General features: G+C 33.3%; 3 protein-coding genes across 3 annotated transcripts; 2 read left to right on the plus strand and 1 right to left on the minus strand.

The window, feature by feature from the left end:
• Nucleotides 1-3,577: 3,577 nt before the first annotated feature.
• On the plus strand, nucleotides 3,578-7,184 carry LOC117929658 (binding partner of ACD11 1-like). Its single transcript, XM_034850015.1, has 4 exons — nucleotides 3,578-3,770; nucleotides 4,959-5,116; nucleotides 5,818-5,893; nucleotides 6,778-7,184. The coding sequence occupies exons 2-4, from the start codon at nucleotides 5,001-5,003 to the stop codon at nucleotides 6,973-6,975; spliced, it is 390 nt and encodes a 129-aa protein (XP_034705906.1). The 5' UTR covers nucleotides 3,578-3,770; nucleotides 4,959-5,000; the 3' UTR covers nucleotides 6,976-7,184.
• Nucleotides 7,185-7,577: 393 nt separating this feature from the next.
• LOC117929949 (binding partner of ACD11 1-like) lies at nucleotides 7,578-8,561 on the plus strand. The gene is made up of 2 exons (XM_034850396.1): nucleotides 7,578-7,602; nucleotides 7,840-8,561. The coding sequence occupies exons 1-2, from the start codon at nucleotides 7,578-7,580 to the stop codon at nucleotides 8,325-8,327; spliced, it is 513 nt and encodes a 170-aa protein (XP_034706287.1). The 3' UTR covers nucleotides 8,328-8,561.
• A 1,822-nt stretch (nucleotides 8,562-10,383) lies between these two features.
• On the minus strand, nucleotides 10,384-12,672 carry LOC117929654 (uncharacterized protein At5g39865-like). The gene has a single exon (XM_034850013.1). It carries the CDS (start codon nucleotides 12,002-12,004, stop codon nucleotides 10,652-10,654), a length of 1,353 nt encoding a protein of 450 aa, XP_034705904.1. The 5' UTR covers nucleotides 12,005-12,672; the 3' UTR covers nucleotides 10,384-10,651.
• Nucleotides 12,673-21,021: the final 8,349 nt, after the last annotated feature.

Here is a 21,021-nt window from a genome sequence, read left to right on the forward strand (position 1 = left end):
GGAAAGATACAAAAACTTGGAATGTAGCTCAACCCCCAACTGATTTCCAATTCTAAATATTCCAAATTCTCATTCATTTCCTTATACTTTCTCAGCAACATTGAAGCACTGCACCTCCATGAATCATAAACTAGCAACAATTCAACCCTAAAAAAAACCCTCATTATGTGATGGTGCCAACATTCTAAGCAAAAGAACACATTCAATTTAGGGATGAAACGGGGAAATAACTTATTCTTAGAAAGAAACACAAGATTAGGAAACGACCAAATGAAGATAAAACATGGGAAGAAGAGAAAAAACTTGGAATCCTGCAAAATCCACCCCAACCCCAACCAAACCCAACTACTTTCCTGGTTTCAGCACTCCAAATTTTGGTTTCTTTTCGTATAATTTCTAGTATTGAACCTCCAGGCCATTATCAAGTAGCAATAACGCGATTCAGAGAAATCATTATGTATAGAGATTCAGAAAAATACTTCTGCATTTACAACAAAAAAATAAATAAAATACATGAATCATGAGAAAGGAGGCAAGACACAAAAAAGAGGTCAATACCTCCTGCCATTTTCATGGGTCCCTTTCAAAATTGGCTATCACTTGATTACTTCATTCTGTCAGAGAGGGAAAAAAAAAACACCCATTAGATCAATCCTAAATCTTGACTTAATCACTTTCAGAACATGAAAAGAAATCTGTGTTTGGATTAATTATACCAATGGGAAGGATTAGGCCTGATTAGTAACTATTACCTATTCTAGAATAGTTTGAAAACAGCTCTCCGAACAGTTTTTGAAAACTATATTGTTTATTGATGTTTTATTAAATTTGTAAAATAAAAATTTGTTTTAAAACTTAGAATATTTTAATCTGTTTTTAATATTTTAAAATATGTTTTAAAAATAATTTTTATATCTAATGTTTTATTTTTAATCATTATATATATTTGTATAATTTTTTAAAAAATAATCTTTAAAAATAAATAAAAATAATTAAAAGAGGTTATTTAAAAATATTATATTTTATATTTTTAAAGAATAACAAACAAAAAATAGTTTTAGTTGTCAAATATATTTTCTTATTTTTTATTTTAAAAAAATATAAAATTATTTTAAAAAATAGTTACTAAATAGACTCTTAAGTATCATTTGATCATGTTTTTTAAAACTTATTTTTAATGTTTCCCTTTTACTTTTAAAAATTAGTGTAAACAATTAATTGTTCTCTAAATATTATTCTTTATTTCACTTTATTTTTCAAAATTATTTCAAGAAAACAATTAATAAGTAGTGTAATAAACTTTTAAAAAACAATCTTTTGTTTTTAAAAATAGAAAATTATTTTTAAATCACACAGTCAAAGTCTAAAATATTCTTAATCAATGTTTTTAAAAATAATTTTTATCATTCATAATTTATTTTTAATCATTCTCTTATAATTATAGTTCTAAAAAAATAAATAAAAATAATTAAAATATTTTATTTTAAAAGGTGTTTTTGAAAAACAAAAAACTGTTCAATGCATTGCTTTTAAAAAACAAATTTAATATGTTTTCACTTCTCTTTTTTTCTATAAAATGTTGTAGTAACAATTTGAAAATAGAATACTTAAAATATATATTGTAGTATATATATAAGCATATAATTTCGTTGAGATTATATTTTATATTTTAAATTTTTAAATAAAATTTTATTCCTACGAAAACACAGCGCAGAACAAATGCTTAGATCTTTATCCGTTGAATTTCAAATAAAATATTCCAGAAATCAAGGTCATGTGTTGAGTTTTCTAATTATGGAGACAAGTATAGACAGGATGCAGCTGATGAGACTAAAAAAATATAAATTAATGAAAACAAAAACAAAAACACATTTTGGTTTCAAAAAAGTGTTGTTTTGCTTTTTGGAAACACTTTCTGGAAGGCAGAGGCTGCTGGGGTCATCTTCTGAAAATCTCACAGCCATCTTTAAAATAAAGTAAAAACAAACTTAAGTCAGAATAAATAAATCCCTCTCTCTCATTTCTCATCTCTTACTTCAATTATTCCGAAATCCAAGTCTCTTATCCTCCACCACAACCGCGCTATGTCATCTCAACCAGTCAGTCTCTAATCTTCAACTGATTTAATTTGCAAATATTTTAAAAATAAATAAATAAAATTAATTTTTTTAATTTGAAAAACAAAAATAATAATAACATTTTAAAAAATATTTAAAATAATTTTTTTTAAAACTATAACATCCTTTCACTCAATCTTAACAATTACAACTCTTACTATAATTAATAAATTAATCAAAAACTCCAAAATAAATACAAAATCAAAATAAAATAAATAAATAATCAGGTTTTGGATTGGCTGTCCATGCCCTTGCACCAAGCCCAACCCAAAATTTAATGAAAGCCCAATCGAATTTAAATTGTTCAAGCCCTTGAATTGAGTTCAGATTTGGTTGGACTGAACCTAACCAATTTGCGATCTGGAAATATTGTGTAGCCCAAACAACAATTATTATGGGCTTTTCATAACCAGTCACAAAACAGAAAAAATAAATAAAACCTTCAAACATTTAGGGCCTGTTTGTTGCGATCTGTTTTCTGTTTTTGAAAACAAAAAACACAAAAATTTTGTTTGAGGAAGGAGGTGTGTTTTTGTTTTTTGTGTTTTCTATGTTCTTAAAAACCATTTTTTAAAACCATTTTTTTATAATAATAAAAAGATGTTTTTATTATTTTTTCACCGTTTAAAGAATAGATTTTTTTTCGTATTTTCTCTTTCTTCTTTTTGAGTTTTCTTAGCTGTTTTTTGTGTTTCTATGAAGGTAAGCTCCACTCAACCATTACACCTTCACCTGCAAACCCTTTCTTCTTTTTTAAATTATTGAAATTAATATATTTACACGTGATGACAAAATCATCATTTGTTTAAGAAAATTATAATTGGTGTACAAATTCCAAAATAGATTTTTTTTTAATTTAATTAAATTGTACATATGAAAATTATTTATATATTTATAATATCAAATTAACGGAAGAAAATACTTTATTAATTAAAAAAATAATTTTCAAACATGTTTTTTGTTTTACTTATTCTAATTTTTTTTTTATTAATCCAATCAAACATGTTTTTTTTTTTTTGAAAAACAAAAACTATTTTCCAGAACAAAAAGAATTTAGTTTTTAAACACTTTTTTTCTTCTAAAAACACAAAAAACCGTTTCCTAAAAATTGTTTTCAAAACTATTTTCTATAACAGTTTTAAAAAACAATAATCAAATAGGGTCTTATCTTATGTCTGGTTATTAGAAAATTTAAGAGGAAAAATTAAAATTAAATTTAAAATTAATAAATTATTATTATTATTCAACTCATTTTTACCTTGACAATATCTGAATTCTATGACAAAAAATGAGCATTTCTCTAGAACATTTTTTTTATATAAAGTTTTTAGATAATATATTGAATTGAAATGGGTTATTTTTCATAATTTAATCTTTCAAAAAATAAAAACATAATTTTGTCTTGACACTTACTACCAACTCCAAATAAACCGATTGGAGGAGTTGTGTGTCAGCTTCTGTGGATTCCGACTATACACTTGTCCTTCATGTAACTGGACACGACCACCGGCCCACAGCACCACCCCCAAGTTTCACAAAACCAGCAGCTGAGTTATCAAGCTAAATCCATCACCAGTGGATGAAATTTGGCCTTGCAGAGGATCAATCTCTCACTTCAAGAGACCCCTCTCTTGGGTCTTGATCAGAGCCTCAGTACGTAAAACTCATACTTATATTCAACTTTGATTTCCTCTGCGTATTGGTGATTGTTTGTATCGTATCCTCCCCGTCCCCCGCCCCCCGCCCCCACACACACCCCCATCCCCACCCTTCTTTTATTTTTTATTTTATGTTTCTGAAGTTTTTGGGTTTCTTTTCTGTTATTTTTCTTGTTTGCCTCATTAAGATCTATGAAAACTGCTTTTTCATTTATTTTCCTTCAATTTCTTGGAGCCCATTAGCCACCTTAATCTCTAGGAAACTGTCTGGTGTGGTTTTGCAAATGATCTATCTTTAATTCCTTTTTCTTATTAGTGATGTTGGGTAAGTTGTATCCGGTGATTTTGAGGCAGACCCTGAATCTTATCGGTGCCTGTTTAGTAACTGTTACTGAATACAGTGAAACCTGTTTTATAACAAAAACACATTTGACTAACTTTTACAGAGAAAAAGGTTTTTTTTTTTTTTTTTTTGAATTCTTTTTTTTTTTTTTTTAAGAATTTGTTTTGAAAACAGGTTGTCTTTTGGGATAACTTAAGTGTTTTCATTTGGATTTTTTTCTGGAGTCTTCTAAGAAACAATCAATTGAAAAGGTGATGAAGACTTTTAAAACTTTTGTATTGGAAATAAATATATTATAACTCATGGAAAGTAAGCCGAGAAAACTGTTTTTCATATTTGAGTCCCAAATAAAATTTTGTTCCTGAAAACAATTAAGAACTGTTTTTGAAAATGTTGCCTAACAGGCACTTAAAATTTTCTGTGTCTTTCCTTTATCCTGTTTGGCTTGCGGATTGCGGTCATCCTTTCTATATACGCACTTCATGGCACATGGAAATAGTGTAGGATGGTTCAATTTTTACCAGGGCATATAAAGAAAAATCACCCTGTTGACAGGGGTGGAGCATGGTGTGTTGCAGTCATTTTAGGTTTAATGGAGTATACCCATGAAAGATTGACCTCTGAGGCACTGGGAACCATTAGGGGTGATGGACCTCACCTCCTGATCATTACATAGACCAATGCTGTGCTCATTATCTCTTTCTGACATGTTCCTTATCTTTACCCCTTCCTTGAAAAATGGTCTTGTTTGGGCATGGATTTTGATATGAAGCAAGATATTTTTATGTGATTCCAGCATGGGCTCTTACATTATATATGTATGCACTATGTTTCAAACAGGTTCGCTCGAGGGCAAGTTGTGCTTATTAAGATTTCAAAACCATGTATCCAGGAGCTTATACTGCAGAAGTTACTTGCCTGTCTCCTAAAGCAACAGAGAAGGATGTTTATGATTTTTTCATTCACTGTGGGATGATTGAGCACCTTGAAATTATCAGGTATTTTCAGTAATCATTTACGTCTGAATTTATATAGCTTCTTGTAAACGACTCTGTTTCTGTCATTATAAATTTTATAGAACTTTTGGACTGTTTTCGTTTCAATTAGATGCAGACTGGCATTCAGAGTTGGGGTTGGGAGAACTTTTGATCATTTTTATGGTTTCATTGGAGTCCTCTTGCACAAGCTTCATTGTTAGTATTAGATGGCTGATTAGATTGTCTTGTTGGAAATCATTGTGATTAAATAAAACCAAGTATTTAAAACACACACACAAGACATTGTTTGAATGTCATTTACTCATGCACTAGATAAAATCCATCACTTTGAATTTCTCATATTTCAATTTTTTTTTAAAATTTCTTTTCTTTTCCTTTTTCTTGGAAAATTCTAGCTGGATTTCAATGTCCAGTGCCAAATTTTATTAAAAAACCGACAAGTGATGTTCCTAAGGCTCAAGCGTTTTACTCCATTTTGTTTCAAACTTGGTGTTTGTGAGTTTGTTCTGTGTACTATTCAAAAGATGAATTCTCATTGCTTGATATGTGCTTCTATTTGCAGTTGACTACAGAGGTCCTGCAGTACTCATAAGTCATAAGTCATAAGCAATATGATCTCTGATGCTAATTTTATAAGTTTGTTATCTGATAACAATCTACATGATTCTAATCGAGATAGATGCTGTTTCCACTGAAAACAGGTCAGGCGAATGTGCTTGTACTGCCTATGTGACATTTAGAGATTTCTATGCTCTCGAAACTGCTATCTTGCTCAGTGTAAGTTTCTGCCTGCTATCCTGGTAATAAATACGAATACTTTCATTATAATGGAAGACGGAATTTGCATGTTCTCTGATCGTCTACCTCGATATTTCCAGTCTCTTGCCTCCCTCAATTCTCGATGGTGTTCTATTTGCTTGTGTATGTTTCTAAGAAAGGATGATGATTCATTTTACAGTCATTTGATTTCTGCAACTTGATTTTTGCATAACCAGAGACATGGTTGTGTGTAATCCATATGGTGTCAGCTGACATGAAAATCTAGTGTATGAAAAGTGCATTTCTAATGGGAAAATTCTCTTTCTAGTTAAAGAATGGCCTTTATTCAAGTTTTCTCTGGAATCAGTCCAAAAAGACTTCTGCTGAGCTTTTCCACTTTCAAAGTTATAAAAATTTGGCATCGGGATTATGCTATCGTGTTTGGAGATAGTATGGATTTAAATCATCGCCTCTAGGTTGATTTGAAGCTTTTAGCAAGCCTTTATAGGTTTAACCTTACTTCACACGGTAATTGGATTATAGGCATCTACATGACAATAAAACTAGTCCATTTTTTTTTTTTTTTGGTTAAGGTTAAATATATTTTGTTTTTCCTGTTACACAATATAAGATCAACATCAGAATTTCACCAAAAGGAGTGACCCATTTTTTTTGCATTCATCTTTTGGTAACGACTGATGAGCGATGGCTTATTTTTGTAATAACCCTATTTTGAAGGTTGATTTTTTTGCCTAAATATATTGACTTTGTTGTCATTTGTTTGCCCTGGAGCAAATGCTTTAATGAATGTTCATTCTTTAGTATTTCGAAGCTCGGTATGTCTGTGTTATGTGTAGCCATGCAGTTTATTTGCTTATCATGTCCTATTTCTAATATTTCAGGGAGCCACAATTGTAGATCAACGAGTGTGCATATCAGGCTGGGGAATATACGCAGATGAATCTGATCCTTGGAGTAATTCTTCCTGGAACTATGAAATTAACTCTATGGTATGCATTGATTTTCTACCAAAAATTATATACCCCAGTACAATCTCATATAGCTTTGGCTGCTCAATTTTGTGTAAACCATTTTCCTAGGAAAGGCAAAACTTTTACTTTCTGGCTGTGCACATCATATTGGAGACAAATTCAGGATTTGACAATCATTTTTCATCAGATATTTTACTGCAAATACAAAACATATATGTAATTGTGAGAGTGATGATGCATATTTTGTAAGAAAGTCAGGGCAAAGTAAGAACAAATATCTTAACATTTTTCAGAAATAATTTGAGAATTCTTTACTATTGCTGGATTTTGCTTATAATTAGACATTTACTGCACTATGTGGGTTAGGATTTGGGTTCCATGTATATGATAAACAAGCCAGGAATGATTTGAGAAATCTTCTGCAATCGTATGGTGCTCTGTTTTTAACCTTTGCAGACAACTCAGAGAGGACAGCTGAGTTTCTCAGATCAGTAATGTTGCTGGTCAGGTGGGATAGCTGGACCTATAATTTGAGGTCATTGTGACTTGGCCTTAACTTGAAAACCTATGCAAGTAATTCAGAAACTCCACGATTTTATAGAAAATTTACCTTATTATTAACAAAGTTTGATTTTTTCTAATCTTTATTTTCTATCATTCTCCCATTTGATTCAACTCTATATTTTTGTATGTTTGTGCTTAGTCAAGTAATGAGTTGTTCAAACTACAAGCCAGGTTGCTTGGTGACTAAATCATACAAGAGTGAAGACATTGTTTGGTTGCTTCACATGAATTTCTATAGTTTACGATCTTCAGTACACTGGTTCTTGGCAATCATGTCTAATTTCCATGGACCTAATTCTAGAGAGCACACCTTCATTTAGAGAAATTAGAAATATCATCTAGTTCATTGTTCTGGTTGTGATTGAATCTCTTATCTTCTTTCAATCAAACCTTCTATAATCCTAACAGGCCACCACCCCAGAGAAGCAGTAACTGTGGCACAGGAAGTGGTCACAACCATGATCGCCAAGGGGTATGTTTTGGGCAAAGATGCACTAATCAAGGCCAAAGCTTTTGATGAGGCCCATGGAGTCTCTGCTGCTGCAGCAGCCAAGATTGCTGAGCTTAGCAAGAGAATTGGACTAACTGATAAGATATATGCTGGCGTGGAAACTGTTCGATCTGTGGATGAAAAGTACCATGTTTCAGAGTTTAGTAAAGCAGCTGCAAATAAGATTTATGGAGGTGTAGAAGCCGCTCAGGCTGTGGAAGATAGGTACCAGCTTTTGGAGTTCACCAAATCAGCTGCAGTGGTTACTGGGAAAACAACTGTTGCAGCTGCAAATGCCTTTGTTAACAGCAGCTACTTTGCCAAGGGAGCTCTTTGGGTTTCAGGCGTTCTCACTCGTGCAGCAAACGCAGCAGCTGATTTGGGCAATAAGGGTAACAAAATGTAAAATTTTGGATTGACACTACTTTTTAGTTTGTTCCTCTTTGTTCTTACCGACAAATAAATAAACTCTCACTGTATAGCAACTTAGTTTGGGGGAGTTGTTTGGTAGTAACTCAGAAGTTGCACTGTACTCAGTGCACTTCCTTACAACTTAGCATCTTTAGATCAATGCCACTGTATCTTATCCAACCTTAGAAGCTTATCTGAAAAACTCATAGTGTTGGTTTTTTTTCTACAATTAGTTATTTAGACCCCCCATGTGGGAAAGGACCCGATCTCGTGATAAGGTTAGTTATTGTGAGGCCCTTGATTCATTTAGCCTAAATTTTTGGTTTTGGGGCAATTTTGTTTGTGGGGATGGTCAAGGACTCTTGATCTCTGGGTCTATTGCTCCTGGGCTTAGTTTTTGATCCAATGTTGACCACATTGGTATGCGCAAACATGAATATAACTGCTGGCGGATTAAATTTGACCTTTATAGGTAGTTGATTGGTCGTAGGGTAGGTTTACTAGATAAACAATCAAGATGGTTGACTGCCCTTAGGGAGAACATTGGATATAATTTTTCATTTTCTGTTAACATTTTAATATCCAGCTAGTGTCCTTGTCTTTTAAATGAGGTACACTTTTTAGTTAGCCGGCACCTTAATGCTTACTTGCTTCCCATCACCTGTGATCTGATTTTCTAATGCTCTGTTTCTTGTTGGTCAATGACATATGTACTGTTCCTTTTGAGCTCAACTACCAAGACTGTGCTGACCTTTAGGGTTGCTTCACCGGCCTTGTATGCATCCATATCTCTCTTTTTTGTTTTTTTTTTCATCGTTAATAAGAATTGGAGATGATTAACTTGAATTTACGACTTTTAGGGTACAATGTGGGCTCACAACTTCTTGGTGTCTCTTTCATAGATTTTCCTTGTCAATCAAAACATATGATTCTAATGGGGTGTTGTTGATTTAGATAAGTCTCATACCAAGAGGTGGAAGATGGATTTGGATTTTTGTCAAGCATTAATGGCACCTGTATTTGATGGGAAGGGAGTTGTTCATTTCTTAAATGTTGTTTTGTGCACCAACCCAAAGTGAATAGGATTGATTAGATGGAGAAATGTCATGTAGCTTATACTGATTTGCTGGTCTGAGCCCCATATGAATGTGAATGCAGGAACAGGATTTGAATTGTGAGATGGGCAGGTAAAGAGAGATGTGTACATCCTTGGCTCCCAATACTTGTATTTTTCTGGTGTCCCATCGGTAGTGGCACCACATAGGTTTCCATTTTCTGGGTTGTATCAACTGTCAATCTCATAGATTCCAGTCCAAGGAGAGGCTGGAAATAAGAACTCCCCATATGGGGGGTTCATGGCTTCTTATCATGAACTCGAGTCTCTGAGAAGATTGCTGAAATCCCGAAAACTACTATTCATCCTCCTTCTGTTGAGGGTTGGAAGTATTCAATAGGTTTTTTTTCCTTGGGTGTCCTGTAGCTTTCAGAGGACATGGTCTTCTGGTGGAAACTTGGAGGGCACCAACTCCTTCATCCCATGCTGATTTTTTGGAGTTGAAGGAAACAAGTTTGACAATCCCATTCTTCATTTGATTATTCTCCACCGTCTTGACTTGGATATTTGGTGTTTGAATACAAAAGAAGTTTCTCGGGAAAGTATTAAATTCTCATATTGGCACTATAATAAATCCCCCAAACTACCCTCCTATAAAATAGACACCAACCAAATATTTTAATCAACAAGGTGGATTTCCATGGTCTGATTTGGTTTGCGTTTCCCCTCTTTATGGCTTGACGAATTCTTGAATTGTCACATTCTAGACCTCATTTGCCTCAATGAATTTCAACATTTTGTCATCTGTGACCTCTTAATTTAATGGTATTAAATTAAATCAAGACTCGGATTTTGATGGTTGTGGTTGGGGTTGATGGATCATACAAGATAACCCATGTACCCAAGAAGGTGATAAATGTTTGGTTTCAAGGAAAATTAAAGAAAAAATAATAAAAAGAAGGAAGAAGTTGAAAATGCATAATGCAAATCATCAGTATGTTCTCAAAAATGTATACAAACCTTTTGTATTTGTGGAACCATAACATTATGGAAGTATACAGGCTTTGCAAAGAGATGAGCGGGGATTGTGAGAAACAAACCTACTCACAACAGATTTTAAGTTGCTGTCTTCTCTAGCTGTTTTTCTTATGAATATCCCCCATTCATCTAATAAAAACTCCTCACTGTACAGCAAACAACTCACAAGAAATCCAGAAAGAAGAAAAAGCACAAAAAATTGGGAAAAATCTTGGTTGATACCCAAACTAATAGCAACATATGGGGCAGCGAATGAGGCCATTTTCATTGCAGTCTGGGCAGCGTTGGAACCCGAATTCACCCTCTTCATCGTCATCTTCTTCATCGCCTTCGTAGTAGATTTTACAGCTCCCTGAACATGTCTCACAAGGCACAAACCGAATATCCCCGCATGCCTCACAAGTTCTGCTGCCACTATTGCCTCCAGCTTCTGTTTTTTCAGAGTCTTCCAGAGTCTTTTCTAGCTGGCCTTCCTCATGCATTCTTCGTACGTCTTCAGCCCCGCCAATGTACCTTCTTCCCAGGAAGACTCTTGGCAGGCTGCCGCTGTTAAAGGCGTCTCCCAGGAGGTCCTTGAGCTCCTCCTTGAACCCTGAATGCATGGACACATCCCTCTCATCCAGCCGAATGCCCAAGCTTTTTAGAATCACTCTAACATGGCAGCAGTCCTCGTATGTCTTCCTCACTCCCCTTAGGCTTGTGAAGTACACAACCACCGTGTCCTTGGCAAATGACTGGCTCTTATGATCCAGAACATCAAAATCATAATCGTCGTTCACCTTCTTCACATCCATTACTTCTCTTGCCTGCACTTTCTCATCATCGTTCACCTTCTTCGCATCCATTACTTCTCTTGCCTGCACTTTCTCATCATCCTTTATATGGAAAGGGTCGTCAGAGGGAAGCTCCTGGAGTGATTTCCTGAACATGGAAATGACTTCAGGATCAAACTCAGGAACAGCAGTCTTTGAATTCGAATTGGGATTCATCTCACTGTCTACCAAATTCAGCCACATGGGCCTGGGCGATGCCTCCCCGTTTTCCTGAAATCTCGACTTGGGGAGCTCAAATGGAGCTGGGATCGACCTCCGATCAATATCAAAAGAAAAGCTCCGAAGATGATTGGGTGATCGGAGAGGGCTTGCGTCCTCAAGCCCCTCCATCAACTCCCAGGCATTGATGGTCTCGGGCTCGCCCGGAGGGGTTCTGATAGGCGTTTTCGGAGCAATTTTGGGAATTTTCTCATTGATCATACTGGACCAAGTCTTGGCTTCAATGAGTCCCATGGAGAATCCCTTGTTTTTCTTGTCCCCAGCTTTCACATTCTCATTCCCATTCACCTTGTTCTCCTTATCCTCTTCTTCTTCAACGATAGTACCATTGACATGGGAGTTGCGGTTTTGATGAGAAGTATCAAGCTTGAGAGTGCCCAATGTGGTGGAGGTGAGAGCCACCACATGGTAGCTGTCGCCTTTGCTCTGCGGTGGGTGGTGGACGTGCATAGAGTAGCTTCGCGGCACCGGCGCAAACGAGTTCTGGCAATGCCGGCACCGCGGTTGCTTCGAGCTCGCACACCCCATCACCACCACCACAGTAAACAATAATAATTCAAGAAAACACAGACAGACTCACAATCGAAAGAATCAAAATTGGGACACAAACACTCCCAATTCAATAAACCGGAAAGATAGCCATAGATTATGGAAGAAAAACACAAGATCCAAAACCCAAAACCCAAAACCAGAAACTCTAGAAGGTCACGAGAATTTTGGAAGCATTAGTGAAATCAAAGAAAAACAATTTGAAACAATGGAAGCTTCTTCTAAGGAATCGTCAAAACGCTGACGGATCAAATCATCTCAACTTTTCCTTCATATTTCCTCCAAATAATGCAAAAAAAGGCCAGATAGATCCAAATACAGAAACCCACACGTATCACACACAGTAAATTACCTCGAAAACCGTCTCAAACAGAAACCCACATTCTCCTCCGATCACACACCAAAAAAATCAGCCTCTTTACCAATAAAAGGCCTGAAATGAATACAAGAAGATAACAGATAATTTCCAGAAAAAGGAGTATAAAAGCAAAAGAGTCGTCGTCGTCAAATACGAGGGCGGAACTCTCTACCATCTACCTCATCCCATCACAGTCTCTCTACTCCTTCGAGAAAAATCGAAATTGAAATTATAGACTGAAATTGGAGCAATGCATATAGCGAAAGAGAGAGACAGGAGGAAAAATTCCAGGCGGGAGAGGATCGGCGAACGCGCAAATTATTGCTTGAATGGCTGACTCCCCACGAACCTAAATAAAAAAGGGCCGTGGTGGCGCTGCGGCCACTTCCCCCACTCGCTCTCCCTCACGCGTGGCCGGACTTCGTTGATTAATTGGGAGCCGTGGGTCCCTCCTCTGCGCGTTACTTTTCGGACTGGATTGACTCGGGATCGCAAGGCGCGTGAGTATAATTTCCCAGAAACGGCGAGTCTGCGTGGATTTGGATTTGGATTTACTCCGTCAGTCCTGTAAACTGGGATGAATAACTCCATGAAACGGCTTGGCCTTATTTTGAAAGTTACTGTTAATTTTGAACGATTCCTAGTTGCTTTATTGTTTTATTTATTGGATTTGGGTTTCTTAAAATTTTAATTAATAAATTAGCAGTTAGTTTAATCACAATTTCAACCAACTCACCATTAAATATTCTAAAATAATCAAATTTTTTTTCAGACCTGTGACATATGTTGCTACTGATTCAATTTGGGAGGCTTTCGATAATAGATGCTCGGTCAAATTACAAAATTATCATACTTCGATATTTTCCAAACTTACTAGAAGATTTTTTTATATTCACTATAAATAATTTTTCAAAATTTTAAAAACGAGTTTCAAATACTTAATATTTTTTTTGAGCGGACAACATCTGAGTCGTTATAAATGACATCAGGGTTCATTTTTCATCCCGATATCATTAAAAATATATTTTCCCAATCCAGATTTGTCGGTTTGGAAGTGTAAGTGGGAAGAATGTCTTTTGAGAATATAAATATAATATTAAATTGGAATTTACATATTCACCACTACAAATGAAAAAAATAAAACAAAAGTTGAAATCATTGTTGGTTAAAGGAGTGGCAAAGAAGGCAATCCCAATGTGAACTTTCTTATTTCTTTTTTCTTTTTGGGAAATTCATGATTGGGTTACAAGGGAAAAATCCAAAGAGGAGAGACAGCCATTGAAAAGGAGAAGTGTGGTGGAGAAGAGATACCACTCTCATTTCAGAGGATTATCTCTTTCACACCTTTCCCTCCCTCAAGTCAATGTTATCTTTTGGTGAATCAATCCATTTAAAAAGGAAGGGTAAGGGAAAAAATTATTACTTGGTTGTCCATTGAAAAAGTTGTTTGTAAAATGTTAGTTATTTTCTATTTTTAAAAATTGCAATTCAATAATTTTTTTTTAAATTAAGATAATAAATTTTATAAATTAATTTTTTTTAAAAAAAAAGAGATAATAAAACAAATTTATTATTTCAAATGCTAAAATTTTTATAAGTAATTTTTTAAAATATAAAAAATTAAAGTTACTGTTATTTTTTATTTTAAAAACATAAAATGGAAATATATCCAAACTAACATCTAGTATTCATTCAAATATATTTTTTTATTTCCTATTTTTAAAATAAATATATATCAAACAAACACTACACTATTTAAAAAATATATTTTCATTTAATGGAAAAAATCTTTTAGCATTCCCATTCTTTTCCATAGCAATTTTATTAGTTTTTTTTTTTTTTGAGAGTATGGAAGAAAAATGCAAGGAAAGAAAATAAAGAGGAAAAATAGAAGAAAAAAAAGTAAAAAAAAAGAAAAAGAAAAAGAAAATAAATTTAAAATTAATAAATTATTTTTATACCCTACTTCAAACTAATTTTTTTGTATTTCCTTTTTTAGTACATTCCTTCAAATTACATTTAGTTCAAGAAAGCATTAAAATAAAAAAAAAACTTAAAAAATGATTTTTTTCTACATTTTAGGTAACTTGGAAAAAGTAATAAAAAATCATTTTTAAAAAATACTATAAAAGAAAAAAAAATACTCAAAAGAGTAATTTTCATATTTAAATACCATAAAAATAAAGAAATAAAATACTAAAGAAAAAAAAATTTAAGAAGTAATTAAAATTAGGCAAAGCTCCCAATTATTGTAGCTTTTGAAAAAAAAAAAAATCTCTTCCTAATTTCCACCCTAATTACCAAACAGCAAAATTGATTTTCCAATCCAGAAAGTTGGTGACAGCACCAATTTTTTAATTTGATTTTCCTCTTTGTTTCTGTTACAACAACTCCCAGAGCCTGAGAGGCAGAGGGTTTCCTAGAAAATTCCCAAACAGAGAGTCGTTGGGAAACCAAAAGCTTTTCTGAGAATTCTGAGGGGATTCAATTTACAAGAAAATCCAAGAGGGGGGCAAGTGGAAAACAGGTGTTTGGATGATTGCATGGGGATTTATTAAGCTAATAATTACAGCCGCATGTAAAAATGTAGCCATCCACGTGATGGCACGTGGCTTCTCTTTTTTTCTCACATTCCCCACTCCTCTCAGTCATTAATCATTATGGCCTCACCTTCATGCATCTGGTTGCATTTTTTTTATATTTATCATAAAGGTGGGGTTATTTATTTATTTATTTATTATTATTATTATTATATTTTTATTTATTTAAAGTTACATCTACTCTACTCATGCTTTTGAGCTACTTGGCTCTATTTTCAATTCCATTGTGACATTTCTAATTAAAAACTATAAATATAAGATAATAAACTATAATATTCATTATTTTTTTCTTTTTTTATAAAATAAGTAAAATAATAGAAATAATAGAAAAAAAATTATTTCATTGAAATCAACTTACTAAATCTTTAAGACTACGATTGATTTTTAAAAAGTATTAAAGAAAGAAAGAAAAAAAAAATAGTTTTCTCATATTTTATTTTATTTTATTATAAAAAATACAAAAAAATAATTAAATTTAATTATAAATTTATGTATTTTTAAATTATGTAGTTTTTATATAATGAAAGAAAACAAAAGAAATAAATTTTAAAAAACATATAAAATTAATTTATTAACTTTGAATTTATTTTTAATTTTCTTGTATTTTTTCTCTTTATTTTCTTTCTCACTCACATTTTCGTACAAATTTTTCAAAAACCAAACATAACGTAAATCTTGATTCTAATATGTTTAAAATGAAGTAAGTCATGTTTTACAAATTTCAAAATTATCAAAGTATTTCCCAAATAAGAGTACTTGTTTTTATTTTTATCCAATTTAGATTAGCTTTTAAGAAGTAAAAAAGTTAATTTACTTTTTATTTGTTATTAATCTAATTTAATTATAATAACAACATAAAGGGAAAACAATTCTCCATACTATATATTTATGATTTTTTTTTTAACCATGTAAATGCGTTCAGGTCATAACAACCATTAAACTTACAACTAAAAATAATACCGGACTTTTGATTTTTATTTTCATTCTAAAAAACAATTCAAATTATTTTTCATTCTTAATTCTATTCTTCCAATATCTGTCAGAAGGTAATAAAATAGTATGCCTTATAATTACAAGTTTTTGCAAGTGAAAAGGCACATACATAAAAAGATGATCCAATGGACCAAGCCTATATCACAAAACTTTCCATGCAAACGTGCATGTCACTCCATTTAAGCTTATTTCTAGGAAAAAGCACTTTTACCCTATAAAAATATTCATACAAATATAGAATCATATTATAAAATTAACCACCGAACATTAGGGTGCAGCACCCTATTATAAAATCAACCAAATTTGGTTCGACCACATTTTTAGGGCATGGATGGGGGTTAATGGGTGTCATGGAGTAAGTTAGTGGCTTCTTGGATGGAATGTCTGTCTCCTCTATGCTCAGTTATGATGTCACACCTCCACTCATCTATTATTATTATGATTTGTTTTTTTTTTTTTTTTTTTGTTTTCCCAATTTCTTAAATAAATAAAATAAGTTTTATAGGTCAAGCTTAACATGTTTCTACAAATTAGACACTAAAAGGCCTGACACAACATTGGCCCATGAAATTGTTGGCCCATTTCCACTGTTCATGGGCAGCCCTCTCCATACCAATTTTATAGTTTTTCAGATGGGGTTGTTGTAGAACTGCTTTACCCTGCCTGGGCTGGGCCTTGGGTTTGGAATGGAAAATTTTTAAGAAATAATTGGCCCAATTTTCAACCCAATTTAATAGTTTCATCTTTCTAAATCATTCTCAGGCCAATCAGCTCAAATTAATATTGGACCAGGACTCCAGATGGTCTGGAATTAATATAACCATAAGGGTTTAGGTAGTTCCACCTACTCATACTAAGTTACTAACACAAGAGTAGAAGAGTTTCCTTTTGTGGGGTTACCTTTTGATTCCATCACATGACTACCTTAAAACTCATTTTCATTTTCTTGCTTGAGTGGGTTTGCTGTTTTAATTCATAGTCAATAAAACTTGAATGCAAAATTGAAGTTTTGGGTAGTAGATCCTCTTAAGACTTTAGTTATTATGGTCTATCCATCGACATGTATTGCCTGTTTTATTCACGCCTCTTGTCATAGTAGTTGTATTGCTTGTCTCTCCTCGTACCACATGTATTATGCTCAACAACTACTTTTCTTCCATATCACCTTCATACGACTTGTTGCACCTTACATGTCACCCACCTCTTGCTTGTAGATATTTGTTTGACTTGTGTCATATATATGTCATGTTGTATTTTCCGTCGTCATCCAAAATAGAAATTTAATGCAAATCAAATATAGAAAACATGTCTTACATTTACAGAATGGGAACAAACCTGAGTTCATTATGCGTGTTGAAGAAGTATGGATCTTCTAAGGCGATGGAGGGGAAACCACATTTCTATAGTCTCTCTCTGGTGATGGAAAGCGGGAAAGAGAACGTTTTGTCTATTCAAAATTATATTAACGGATACCAAACCTGATGAATTCCTTATATATGAATTTCCTCTATACTTTATGGACCATACTCTTTGGAATGTTGGGTCTCACATGTCTTAGGCCCATCATCAAAGACACATGTGGCATTGGGCTCTACACATAAGGTGATCCATACTCAATGAATATTAATTGAAAAATGTACAGATAATTTATGATTAAACTAGGGTTAATATGTATGAGTCCATAGTTATTCTAACATGTCATACTCTTGTTGAGCTAGCAACACAATGATATTCATGTAAGCAACCCATGTGTACCAAGCCCCTTCTTAGTCTATATGTTTGATGCAACAATGCCCTTATGTGTTCAACCTCTTCTTAGTCTATGAGCTTTATGCATTGCATTGTTTGCTCATGTGTTGCATTATTGGTTTGTGCATGCTAATCTTGTAGATTCCTTCCATTTAAGGTTTCATGTTGTACTCTTGTACGGTATAACTCTTGCCACTCATACTCCATCGTCATCCTCGAGAGAGTCCCCCTCCCTAGAGAGCATTTTAAACAATTTTTCATTATAATATCATTTATAAGGTACAAAGTAATGAATTTTTTCCTATCATTTCACCATTTATAATTAAATTACATTTTTTTGTATGATACTGAAAAAAAACTTTTCAATATAGTCTTATTTATGTTAGATTTTTATTTTTAGGAGATTAGTCACATATGACAAGAAGGTATCAAAGGGGAGAGTAGAGGAGAAAATTCTCTCTTCTTTCTTCTTTCATAGAACCATATAATAAAGTTTTTAAAATAATAATTTCCATAGTAGTTGATTAATAAACCATAGGAGATTACATATATCACAAAGACACAATGATCTCTCCCCCCTAATCTAATTTTTTTTTCAAATATATTTGTGTTCTTAAAAAAAAAAAATCATATATTCCTTCCATCAAAAGAATGAAATTGGTTGGTTTTGAGTATACCTACCTCCAAAATTCAAATGGAAATTGTTGGGACGTCATTTGTATTTTTTGGCCCTGGTGCCTAGGCTAGAGCCTGCGCGGCATGGACCCTAAGGTCACAGGTTCGAATCCTGGGGAGGCTACTCTGGGCGCCGCGCAGGCTCTAGCCTAGGCACCAGGGCCAAAAAATACAAATGACGTCCCAACAGAAATAAAATAACAGCCATTATACCAAAAAAATAAATTTTAAAAAAATTAATTCCTTTCCCTACTTCAATTCAAATCAAATTTGTGTGTGAAAAAGAGAGAAAAGATTCCCTTTCCTCTTTTTAATTTACTTTATCTGTCCCAAAATAAATATATAAATCAAATTATTATTAATATGTTTTTGCTATTTTTTTATTTTATTGTATATATAATAGACACTAAAAGGCCTGCCAGAATACTAGCCCATGGAATTTAGGCCTCAAACCCATAGATAGCACTTTCCAGCCCAAATTATTTGGGCCTGGTCCTGGGCCTTGGATTTTCCATGGAAAATTCTTACCAATTTGGGCCCAATTTTTAATCTCTCTCTCTCTCTATTTATATATTTATAGCATTTCTTTTTGGACCATATTAGCCCCAAATAAGTCCATATATCTTTTTTTCAACTTAGATTAAGCAGCTTTAATATCATATAATGTCATAAAATGAAGATGCTGACTTTCCATTAAAATATAAATTTCTTGTTTTATTAAGATGAAATTACGCTATAAAAATACGGTTTTCTATTAAATACAAACTCCATATTTTGCTAAGATGACATCACTTGACAAACATGCTGTTTCCAAAACAAGGTTTTGTAAGAAGCTGTAGTTTCATAAGGGTTATTTGGAATGATATTTTCTGAAATACCAAACAGGCCATATGGACTTTCAACTCCCACATCCACCTGAAATATTTGAAATTCCAATTTCAATCATTAAATTATAGAATTGATTCATTTTCACTTTACCACCCACACAAAAAAAAAATGGGGATTTGATATATCCATCATATCATACTATAGAATGACTCATTCTACAAAAGGATAGATAAGAGAGAGAGAGAGAGAGAGAGAGAGATTATTTTATTTTATTTTAAGAAATGGGAAATGGTCCCATATATATATATATATATATATATATATATGTTAAAGGATGAAAGTGTACTATAATGCATGAACTTAAAGAAATGTAAATAAATTGTAAGTATCACATTAACCTATGAAGAGAAATTTCCAAGAAAGGCAGTAGTAAAACTCCCACGGAAGCAGACACATGCCCATCCAAAGAAGCCCATTGTCTGCTTTGGTTGGAGACAAAAATAGATTATCAAACAAAAGGGAAGAGATTTTACTGTTGAAAAGTTTTGAACTTTTATCTCATTTCACATCATGGACCAAAACCCTCCACTTTGTTTACATTTTTTCAAAAAAACAAACGATTTAAATCATAATATTATGTGTAGTAGAGAAATCAAAATCTTGTTAAGAACAAATCTCGATTATTACAAGAATAAATGTTTTATTCTTATTCTTATTTTTATTTTTGATAAGTAAATTAGACGCGATAGTAAATGAAAAATGAAATGAAATGAATTTTCTATTCCTGATTCTTTTAAATATTCTATTTCATGGAAACCATGACATCACAAACCATAAGACTAAGAATTTTACCTTTCTTTCACTTTCATTTTCGCAACCACCAAACAGAAGATGAGGAAAAATGAACAAGAAGAAAACAAAGAGGCCTATAAAAAAGCCATGGCAATGAGTCCAAGGGATCATTTTTTGCACCCATTATTAAGCACCCATCATATCATGTGAAGGTGAATTCTGAAATATTTTCATCAAGCAGCCAAAGGGTATACGTAACATAGATTATTTAAAATTTAATGTTAGAAAACAAGGGTGTAGGAGCTTTTGGGTGGTGGGTCCAGATCAGTGAGAGCTGATAAGCATCTAGAATAACTACTTGATATTAAAAAAAAAAAAAACTATGTGGTTGAAGAATCCCAATCAGAGAGAGAGAGTGATGTGAAACAGGGCACATGGGAACACGAGGGCATGTGGAGAAGATTTAAAGCACTTTCTTCAATTAAATTTTGAAGTAGAGGAACCAGGAATAACATGGATCCACCCTATTCCAAATGGGTACCCCCTAAACCTCCAACTAATAAAGCCATGTGAGGAGCTTGTTTTAGGCCAGCCTAAAGTAGTGCAGTAAAGGACCCACTACCCTCTCCTGCTCCAACCCCAAGTGTGGGAACCTTCCTTTTACATTTTCCAATTTAGAGATATGTCCCCATTTGGATTCATGGGGAACCTTCATTTCTGCAATTCTCAACCCATTCAGGTCTTGAACACAGCCAATTTTGAGCCTAGAAACCAGTAATATATACCCTAAATTCAGGCTGGCGAAAAAAAAAAGAAAAAAAAAAAAGGTAACATTCAATCAAAGAGATATGGGGGGCTAGATTGATATTTGGTTTATGATCACTAGAGACCATGGCTTGAATTTGTCCTGTCCATTGTTTTTACTCCAGGTTTCCTCATTGTGCATGGGACTTGACCTGTGGTCCTGGTCCTGGGACTTAAACTTAGTCCTTCTCACTATG

Source organism: Vitis riparia, chromosome 14 (assembly GCF_004353265.1).
Source record: "Vitis riparia cultivar Riparia Gloire de Montpellier isolate 1030 chromosome 14, EGFV_Vit.rip_1.0, whole genome shotgun sequence".
NCBI classification, from domain to species: domain Eukaryota; kingdom Viridiplantae; phylum Streptophyta; class Magnoliopsida; order Vitales; family Vitaceae; genus Vitis; species Vitis riparia.